Source organism: Oncorhynchus keta, chromosome 29, assembly GCF_023373465.1.
Source record: "Oncorhynchus keta strain PuntledgeMale-10-30-2019 chromosome 29, Oket_V2, whole genome shotgun sequence".
NCBI lineage: Eukaryota > Metazoa > Chordata > Actinopteri > Salmoniformes > Salmonidae > Oncorhynchus > Oncorhynchus keta.
The window spans coordinates 40,251,602-40,263,002 of NC_068449.1; the positions used below are offsets into that span (position 1 = coordinate 40,251,602).

General features: G+C 41.0%; 1 protein-coding gene across 1 annotated transcript in view; it reads right to left on the bottom strand.

The window, feature by feature from the left end:
• The window catches only part of LOC118362880 (codanin-1), a 44,271-nt gene extending 38,000 nt beyond the window's left edge, over nt 1-6,271 (bottom strand). Inside the window, exon 1 of the mRNA XM_052485228.1 lies at nt 5,881-6,271. Within this exon, the coding sequence (XP_052341188.1) occupies nt 5,881-6,045 (165 nt within the window). The 5' untranslated portion in view covers nt 6,046-6,271. The remainder of the gene's footprint in view (nt 1-5,880) is intronic.
• Nucleotides 6,272-11,401: the final 5,130 nt, after the last annotated feature.

Consider the following 11,401-nt stretch of genomic DNA (forward strand, 5'->3'; position numbering starts at 1 on the left):
ATGAGTACACAAAACACATGCTCTTTCCATTACATAGACTGACCAGGTGATTCCAGGTGAACAATATGATCCCTTATTGATGTCACTTTTTAAATCAGTGTAGACGAAGAAATGGAGAAACGTTATTGAAAGATTTTTAAGCCTTGAGACAATTGAGACATGGATTGTGTATGTGTGCCATTCAGAGGGTGAATGGGCAAGACACAAAACATAAGCACCTTTGAACGGTGTACGGTAGTAATTTTGCGCTTGAATAACTTTTAAAAACTGTATTTATGTATAGTATTAATGGTTTATATCTGTGTCCATATTGTCCACAAGTTTCAAGTAGATAGACCATATGGATCAAGAGCAAATTGCCTAGTTAATGAAAAAAAGAACTAACCAACAATGGTATTATTTTCAATTAACTCTGCAACTCTTCCAGACCTGGGATAATTATATGTTTAACTATAGTTAAAACAATAGGGGGTGAAGATTATAAAAAAGTACAATTTTTTAAGCAACTACCGGTACGTTTTTTTATATAGATCTCAGGAAGTGACTACTTTTCCGAAACTATTAGATTGGCTCGCCTTGTATCTGGGTTGTATCTGGAACTACATTTTGAAGATAAAAATTTGAATGAATAGAACACAATTTCCTATTCTCTTCCAATTTATCTGACAGTCATATTTGATCTACACAATAGATGTATATCTGAGCATTCTGTTAATGTCCGTTCTCCTGAATGTCCATTGCCTCAGGTGTACATAATCAAGTCAAACAAAAAACGATTATATTTTGTACAGATAAGTATGACTCTTTCAACATCAAATCAAAGTTTATTTGTCACGTGTGCCGAATACAACAGGTGTGGTAGACCTTACAGTGAAATGCTTACTTACAGGCTCTAACCAATAGTGCAAAAAATGTATTAGGTGAACAATGGGTGCCACTGAAACAGTTGAAAGCTGCAATAAATTGTATGATACCTGAAAATACAACAGAAAAATTAAAAGCCATTGCAATCATTGCAAACAGCAATTTGGATGATAGGCAAAAGCAACTTCAAAACTCTTTTTCCATCGGAGGGGAAGTGTTCTTGTTTCAAACATACTATTCCAGGGTTCCCCAAATACATTCAGCCGTGAGACGATTTTTCCTTGAGCAGATGGTCGTGATACCGGAACATAATTATAAATCATTTGTACACTGCACATTTTGACTGCACGAATCCCAAACTGATATAAAGCTGAAGTAGGAAGTTTACATACACCTTAGCCAAATAAATTTAAACTCGGTTTTTCACAATTCCTGACATTTAATCCGAGTAAAAATTCCCTGTTTTAGGTCAGTTAGGATCACTACTTTATTTTAAGAATGTGAAATGTCAGAATAATAGTAGAGAGAATTATTTTTTCTGATTTTATTTTTTTCATCACATTTCTAGTGGGTCAGAAGTTTACATACACGCAATTAGTATTTGATAGCGTTGCCTATAAATTGTTTAAATTGGGTCAAACGTTTCGGGTAGCCTTCCACAAGCTTCCCACAATAAGTTGAGTGAATTTTGGCCCATTCCTCCGGACAGAGCTGGTGTAACGGAGTCAGATTTGTAAGCCTCCTTGCTTGCGCATGCTTTTCAGTTCTGCCAACAAATTTTCTATAGGGTTGAGGTCAGGGCTTTGTGATGGCCACTCCAAAACCTTGACCTTATTGTCCTTGAGCTATTTTGCCACAAATTTGGAAGTATGCTTGGGGTCATTGTCCATTTGGAAGACCCATTTGCATCCAAGCTTTAACTTCCTGACTGATGTCTTGAGATGTTGCTTCAATATATCCACATAATTTTCCTTTCTCATGAATCCATCTATTTTGTGAAGTGCACCAGTCCCTCCTGGTGCATGATATTTGTCCCCATGTTTAAACTGTAGTCTGGCTTTTAATGGTGGTCTTGGAGCAGTGGCTTCTTCCTTTCTGAGTGGCTTTTCAGGTTATGTCGATATAGGACTCGTTTTACTGTGGATATAGGTACTTTTGTACCTGTTCTCCTCCAGCATCTTCACAAGGTCCTTTGTTGTTGTTCTGGGATTGATTTGCACTTTTAGCACCAAAGTACGTTCATCTCTAGGAGACAGAACGTTTTTCCTTCCTGAGCGGTATGATGGCTGCATGGTCCCATGGTGTTTATACTTGCGTACTATTGTTTATACAGATGAACGTGGTACCTTCAGGCATTTGGAAATTGCTCCCAAGGATGAACCAGACTTGTGGAGGTCTACAATTTTTGGGCTGATTAATTTTGATTTTCCCATGATGTCAAGCAAAGAGGCACTGAGTTTGAAGGTAGACCTTGAAATACATCCACAGGTACACCTCCAATTAGCCTATCAGAAGCTTCTAAAGCCATGACCTCATTTTCTGGAACTTTCCAAGCTGCTTAAATGCACAGTCAACTTAGTGTATGTAAACTTCTGACCCACTGGATTTGTGATCCAGTGGATTATAAGTGAAATAATCTGTCTGTAAACAATCGTTGGAAAAATGATTTAAGACATCCACAACGTAGATGTCCGAACCGACTTGCCAAAACTATAGTTTGTTAAGAAATAATTGTTGAGTGGTTGAAAAACTAGTTTTAATGACTCCAACCTTAGTGTATGTAAACTTCTGACTTCAACTGTAGTATTTGACAAAAATAGAATAATTCCAAACCTTGATTACATTGAGATACGATCACGTATGTCTACAAATTTATGCGTGGGAATACTTGGGAACCGATTTCCTACATTAAAATCACTTTGAGCTGATTTCCAGGTGATTTTACAGCATTTTATGTTCAAAAACATTTTTTTTTTGGGGGGGGGCAAATAAAATATAGTGCAGGGTTCCCCTATTGGGGAATATAACATGATTTTAGACTTACCTTGGCTGTAGTTGATTCAAGACGGCAGCTTTTTGGATATTTTGATGTAGTATTGTTGTCACGACTTCCGCCTTTCGACACTTTTTTTGATTGTTTCTGTATCCACAGTGCCTTCAGAACGCATTCATGCCCCTTGACTTACTCCACATTTTTTTTGTGTTACAGCCTGAATTCAACATTTATAAAAATAAAAACAATTATAATAATCTCTCAGCCCCATACCCCATAAAAAAGTGAAAACATGTTTTAAAATATTTTTGCAAATGGATTGGAAATTAAATACATAAATATCAAATTTATTCACACCCCTGCATCAATACTTTGTAGAAGCACCTTTGGCAGTGATTATAGCTGTGAATCTTTGTAGTGAATCTTTCTAGGTTGGTCTCTAAGAGCTTTCCACACCTGGATTTTGCAACATTTGTCCATTATTCTTTTCAAAATTCTTCAAGCTCTGTCAAATTGGTTGTTGATGATTGCTAGACAACCTTTTTCAGGTCTTGCCATATATTGTCAAGTAATATAATAATAATATATGCCATTTAGCAGACGCTTTTATCCAAAGCGACTTACAGTCATGTGTGCATACATTCTACGTATGGGTGGTCCCGGGGATCGAACCCACTACCCTGGCGTTACAAGCACCATGCTCTACCAACTGAGCTACAAGTAGATTTCAGTCAAAACTCAGGAACATGCACTGTCGTCTTGGTAAGCAACTCCAGTGTAGATTTGGTCTTGTGTTTTAGGTTATTGTCCTGCTGAAAGGGGAATTCGTCTCCCAGTGTCTGACGGAATTCAGTAAGTTAATTGCTTTTCCGGATTTTTTGCAGCATTACTTTAGTGCCTTGTTGCAAACAACATGTTTTAGAATATTTGAATATTTGTAATTATGTACAGGTTTCCTTCCTTTCACTCTGTCAATTAGGTTCTCATGTACTTTGGTATTGGTATTATAACTATCCGAAGCCTAGCACCAAGAAGTATGTAGAGGCAGCCTTTAGTTATCATGCCCCCATCCTCTGGAATAGCCTGCCAGAGAACCTTAAGGGGGCCGAAACTGTGCACATATTTAAAACACAGATCTTAAAACACATGTTTTTAGCTTTGCTTTTCCTTAGGGTGCTTTTTAGTTGTTCGGCTTCTGTAATTCTTTAGTTTTTTATGATATTGTGTAGCAAATATTTCAGCATTTAATTTCATTGTTTGTTATTTGTTTTTTCCCTGTAAAGCAAATTGCGTTGCATTCCACGTCTGAAATGTGCTGTATAAATAAAGCATCATTTGATGTAGTATTGTTGTCACGACTTCCGCCGAAGTCACCCCTTCTCCTTGTTCGGATGGCGTTCGGCGGTCGACGTCCACCGGCTTTCTAGTCACCACCGATCCATGTTTCAGTTTCGTTCTGTTTGGTCTGTATTACACACACCTGGTTTCAATTCCCATATCATGTTCCTTATTTAACCCTCTGGCATACATTTCTGTTCTGTCCGTGATTGTCGGTGTCTAAGTGGTTGTTGTATGTGCTAGTGTGTATGTATGTTCCTATTTGGAATTTTTGCTTGACTTTTTTGAGTAAACTCCGTTGTGTTGCTCAAACCTGTGTTCTGCGCCTGACTCCGCTCCATCTCTGCACCCAATCGCTGACAATTGTGGAGTAACTACAATGTTGATGATCCATCCTCAGTTTTCTTCTATCTCAGCCATTAAACTCTTTATCTGTTTTAAAGTCACCATTGGCCTCGTGGTGAAATCCCAGAGCGGTTTGCTTCCTCTCTGGCAACTGAGTCAGGAAGGACGTCTGTATCTTTGTAGTGTCTGGGTGTATTGATACACCATTTTTATCAATCTACCAATAGGTGTATTTTTTGCGAGGCATTTGGAAACCCTCCGTGATCTTTGTGGTTGAATCTGCGTTTGAAATGCAATACTTGACTAAGGGACCTTACAGATAATTACATGTATGGGGTACAGAGATGAAGTAGTCATTCAAAAATCATGTTAAACTATTATTGCACACAGAGTGAGTCCATGCAACTTATTATGTGACTTGTTAAGCACATTTCTACTCCTGAATTTATTTAGGCTTTTGCCACAACAAAGGGGTTGAATACTTATTGACTCAAGATATTTCAGCTTGTCATTTTTTATTAATTTTTAAACTTTTCTAAAAATGTAATTCCACTTGGACATTATGGGGTATTGTGTGTAGGCCAGTGACAACCTCAATTTAATACATTCAGGCTGTAACAACAACATGTGGAAAAAGTCAAGGGGTGTGATTACTTTCTGAAGGCACTGTATATCCTACGTACAATCACAGGGCTCTCAGGAGTAGTGCGTAGCATGTTGCTATATTTGGAGTCCCTTGAGGAATAGGGGTTGTGAAATAACAGCCAGTATTCCCTCCAGGTTGCTCAGACTGTCAAACTGTGACATAAGCTTCACTAAGCCTCATGTGGGCATAGATTTACAGTTTGTCCAAAGCCTTTTTCAGGGGTATACAATGATTTACCCTGCGCTCACCATCGACGTGTTTCCTGTTTCCAGATACGCATGCCATGCTTTTGTATTGGTAGTGTTATTTCCATCCCTCGAGACGAGGCTGATTGTGCTGTGCTGTGAAGTGGTTGTGTTAGCTTGTGTTCTGTGATTACAGTGACTTCAAAGAATAACCTTTGAGTTCAGGTTCAGGTACAGTATATACTGTCTGTCTATACTGGTCTTGTTGTTGTCAATTTCTGTTTCGTTTTATTGTTTTTACTACAGAGTAAACTGCCATACCAACCAGTCAATCTTAGTCATGTTAGTGCAAACCAAAACCTCTTTGTTAAGCACAGTATACTGCTAACATCTTTTTCTAGTGAAGGGGACCTACCAGCACTCTTCTGTCGTGTAATTCCACCAGTAAAAGAAAAACAGGTCAGGGCGTATTCTAATCCACCATTCACAATCCACCCAGTCAGACTCACCTTGTCCTTGTTCTCCTTGAAGGACCTGGACCGGGTGATGCGGGCTGAGGAGGATCCACTGGTGGCGGGCACACACCCCCGGCCCTGCACTTCCTCCGGCTGGCCGAACAGCTCCTCCACGGAGCGCACGTCGATCTGGTACTGCTGCTGGCAGCGCACCGCCATTGTCCAGATGTTGGGCTGCCCCCGCACCTTCTCCTCTGGGATGGGCTTCCAGAAAAAGCTCCGCACCTGCCGCTTCTTCCACACACCGTGGCTGGAGAGGGAGGTTGGTGGTGGGGGAGGAGGAGGAGGAGGTGTGTTCGGGGGAAGGGGTGGTGGTGGCGGTGGGGTGTAGTGGTGGGGTAGTGTGGTAGGGTGCAGGGGGTGTTCATTGGGGAAGGGAGAGGGGAGAGTAGATGCAGAGGGGATGTGGCCCAACATTGGGGAGAGGTCGGAGGTGGTGCTGGCGGCGCTGCTGCTGCACTCGCTGCTGCAGTTCTCTGTCTCATTGGTCAGCGATGGGCTGCTCATAACATGCATCACACTAGCGTGGGGCTGGGGTGGGGCCTAGTCCTGAGAGGCCACTGCGTCAAATTCTCTATGTCCTCAATTTCGCTCTCAAGAGTTTGAAGTAGCCCAATCAACTAACAACCTTTCATGCAACTTCAACTCAAGTTACTCAAGTTATTCAGGTATGTCGAATAAATGATACACTGATAAACTAATAAAATCACGAGTCAAGGATTAAATGGCAAAATAGCAAGAGCACAACAGTTTTTTCCTGAGGCGAATGAGATGAGGTGTCCTTCTGTCTGTCTAGTCGCGACGTTAGCATGCTCTCTGATTCCGTCTGTCTCCATCTTGCTGCCCGTATACCATCACTCCAAACTGGGCCTTGATAGGGTTCTGGAGCATTCTGTGGAGGTCGTAGTTGGGGGAACTGCCATAGAGCTGTAGGGAGGTACAAAAACAACACAAGAGAGGATTATTTGGGAGCAGTCATGCGTGTTGTCCCCAGGACAATCTACATTTGGGGAAATTGAGGGGTGCGACACATCGAAAGAGAGAAGGGGGAAGCCCCCGGTCGAGGAGAAACCACAATAGGGATATGACAGACTCCATTGTTCTTTTGAAGTCCTTGAAGTCAAAATGTCCGGTGACACTAGTCTACACATGCTTACGCCAGTGGTTACTGGAAGATTTTCCAAAGCACAAGTGCAGTCAACATGGATTTGCCAGGAGTGTGATTTAATTTTCCACAGTTTAGCAAATTTTCAATTTCTTTACATTTTCCCTTTGTGGATTTGAATATAGTTATAGTATAGTATAAAACCATTGAATTAGATTTATTTTCATTTGTACAAAAGTTTCCAGTCCATTTCTCTGTGGAAGTTTTCTCATGTAGGAATTAAATATCATAGATTGGATGATAGGTAGTTCTACTGACCTACCTTTATGAGTGGGAGTGGACTTACGAATCTACTTCATGAGTGACGTCATCTTACACATTTGTATGAAATGAGTAATAGTCCATCGACGTTCACATAATAACCCAAATTTCTAAATACAAAGCACCTGATATCACAAAGACAGCTGTTGCCAGAAGAGCAGCATAAAACATAAAGGTCCACTTTGAGAGAAAGTTACCTCAAACCTGAACAAATCCCCTTATAGGGCCTTAGTTTCTACCAAACCTGAATATGATGCATTATTCATGAAAGGAAGTAATTGAACCAGTCCTGGCACCATGATCATATTCAATGCAATGCTTGATTGCTTAAATGTTGTTTTGTGTTTCATACCTAAATCATCTTAAAGTTACTTTGTTGAGCTACACAGTCAATTTCAATTCAGGATGCATTGGTTCTTGGAGAAACATGCTAAATAGTTTGGAGAAAATGGTACATTAAATGGAAAGCATGTTAATATCGGGGATATTGACTTGCATTGGTTCTTGGAGAAACATGCTAAATAGTTTGGAGAAAGTGGCCAGGTTAACTAAACCAAAGCATTGATTGCTCTCTTTTCTGCTTGCAGGGTAAGGAAATCAACATATCATTTTGTAATTTGGGTGAGCCATCTCTTTAAGTTCCGCTTTAACAATTCCTTCTGTTGTACAGTACTTTCAGGTTTGGTCTGATAATAAGAATGAAAGGAGTAGCCTCCGGGAATGCGGATAGTAGGACAGAAGACTCAATCAATTTCTCTCATCCTAATCCCTTTGTCTGTTTGATAAAAGACCATGACCATAAAGGAAGGCAAATAGGGTCTTCCTCCCTTTTCAAATCAATGCCCATAGTTCTGTGATTGTGACTAACTCTCTTTCAGAACAACACATCACTCAGCTGACATGGCCTTGGTCATGTGATAGCCACTCATGTCCAAACAAGTAAATGGATAGCTGACCCGACAAAACAAGGAACTGGATATGAGGCATAATAATGGTACAGTGGAAACAACGGTAAAAGGGAAGAGGTGCTCCAGTCTGCCCCTAAGCACTGATTTAAGAACAGATTTTCCTACTCCAACCCTAACATTAACCATTTGTGCTGAAACAAACTCAAACTGACCCTGGGTCAGGGATTTAAGGCGTTTATGCTAACCCTGTAACGACATTCAGAGGTGGAAGAAGGATCGGACCAAAGCGCAGCGTGGTAAGTGTTCATGATGATTTTTAATTGAAACGAACTGAACACTGAAATACAAAACAATAAACGATGTAACCAAAACAAAAACCGAAACAGTACCGTGTGGCCCAAACACTCACACGGAAACAAACACCCACAAACCAAAAGTGAAACCCAGGCTACCTAAGTATGATTCTCAATCAGAGACAACTAACGACACCTGCCTCTGATTGAGAACCATACTAGGCCGAACACAAAAACCAACATAGACTGCCCACCCCAACTCACGCCCTGACCATACTAAAACAAAGACAAAACAAAGGAACTAAAGTCAGAACGTGACAAACCCTAAAGTCTATTTTAACCAAAGGCCTGCTGTTTCCTGGATCTTGCCATGTCATGGCAAAGGCGCTGCATCCGTTAGCGCCCTGTCCACCGGATCCCACGGGTCCTTTACTAATTCATACGGCTGACGTCACGGCCGGCCTCGTGTTGCCTGCTCACAGTGCAACGTCAACTGTCCTGTCCTCTGTCCCTGGCTGGGCCGCCGCGTCACTCATGCTTTATTCATGGGGTCTGTGAGGAGTACTTGACCCCATGGTGAGTCATCTTCTAAAAGGATGATGCTAGATATGTGGTGATTAGGTAGGCTAGGTTATGCTAGGAGATGCTATTGGGAAAACAGGCAGTGGGAGGGGGGTTAAAGCTGCTACAGCCGCCTTCTCTGGCAAACTCGCCTATCCGGTGGTTGTCATACTGTATTTGCTGCAAAGTCACACACGCAGACACATGCACGCACACACACACACACACTGGAGGGAATAGTGGCGGTTTGACCGGTTCCTGACCAATTGTGCTATTTTGTGTATTTTTTTGCGATGATCTGTTTTTGTACATAATGTTTCCACTATCGGTTCCTATGACAGAAAATAGCTTCTGGACATCAGAACAGCTATCACTAACCTCGATTTGGATGAGGACTTGTACATCAACGAGTCGGAAGTGAAATATACTGTACACTAGCGTTCAAAAGTTTGGGGTCACATAGAAATGTCCTTTGTTTCACTGGGGCTGAGCTCCCTGCCACCCAGGACCTCGATACCAGGCGGTGTCAGAGGAAAATGGTCAGACACCAGCCATCCAAGTGGTACCGATGGACCAAATCTGGGACCAAGAGGACACTGAACAGCTTCTACCCCCAAGCCATAACACTGCTAAATAGCTACCTGGACTATCTGCATTGACCCTTTTTGCACTCTCTTTTGACTCATCACAGATGCTGCTGTTACTGTGTATTATCTATCCTGTTGCCTAGACACTTTATCCATACCCATATGTACATACACTAAATGACCAAATCGAATCAAATCACATTTTATTGGTCACATACACGTGTTTAGCAGATTTTATTTATTGAAACAGGAAAAGGGCCTTCCCCAAACTATTGCCACAAATTTGAAAGCATAGAATCGTCTAAAATGTCATTGAATGTTGTAGCTTTAAGATTTCCCATCCCTGGAACGAAGGGGTCTAACCTGAACCATGAAAAACAGCCCCAGATCAATATTCCTCCTCCACCAAACTTTGCAGCTGGTACTATGCATTTGGGCAAATTTGTCTGTCGGACTGCCAGATGGTGAAGCATGATTAATCACTCCAGAGAACGCGTTTCCACTGCTCCAGAGTCCAATAGCGGCGAGCTTTACACCAGTCCAGACAATTTTTATGTGCTACGTGCTTCAGCACTCGGCTGTCCCGTTCTGTGAGCTTGTATGGCCTACCACTTCGCGGCTGGGCCGTTGTTTCTCCTCGACATTTGCACTTCACAATAACAGCACTTACAGTTGACCGGGGCAATTCTAGCAGGGCACAAATTTGACAAACTGACTTGTTGGAAAGGTGGCATCCTATGACGGTGAAGTTACTGAACTCTTCAGTAAAGCCATTCTACTGCCAATGTTTGTCTATGGAGATTGCATGGCTGTGTGCTCGATTTCTATACACCTGTCAACAAGTGAAAATAGCCGAATCCACTAATTTGATGTCCACATGATTTCGTATATATAGTGTATCTACTTCAATTATCTCATACCCCGGCACATCGACTCGGTACTGGTACCCCGTGTATATAACCAAGTTATATTGTGTATTTATTTATCTTGTTATTATTTTTATATTATTTATATTTTTTTCCTTTCTGCATTGTTGGGAAGGGCCCGTAAGTAAGCATTTCACCGTTAGTCTACACCTGTTGGTTAAAAAGCATATAACAAATAAAATGTGATTTGATGATTTGATTTGACACACACACACACAAACACACTACAGATTCTGAGCTCAATGGAGGGCCAAGGCTATCAGGAAGGGCCTTGGCTACTATATTATTAACACACATCTGAATATGCTGCATATTCATACAGTGCATTTGGAAAGTATTCAGAACCTTGACTTTTCCACATTTTGTCACGTTACAGCCTTATTCTAAAATGGATGAAATAATTTTCCCCCTCATCAATCTACACCATAATAACAAGGCAAAAACATTTATTTTTTATTTTTTTGCACATTTATACAAAAATAAATACTTTTACATAAGTATTCAGACTGAAACACCTTTGGCAGTGATTACAGCCTCGAGTCCTCTTGGGTATGACGCTACAAGCTTGGCACACGTGTATTTGGGGAGTTTCTCCCATTGTTCTCTGCAGATCCTCTTAAGCTGTGTCAGTTTGGAGGGGTGTGTCGCTGCGCGGCTATTGAAAATCAAATCAAATGTTATTTTCCACATGTGCCGAATACAACCTTACGTGAAATGCTTACTTATAAGCCCTTAATCAACAAAGCAGTTTATGAAATAGTGTTAAGAAAATATTTACTAAAGAAATTCAAGTAAAGAAAAAAAATGAAAAAAA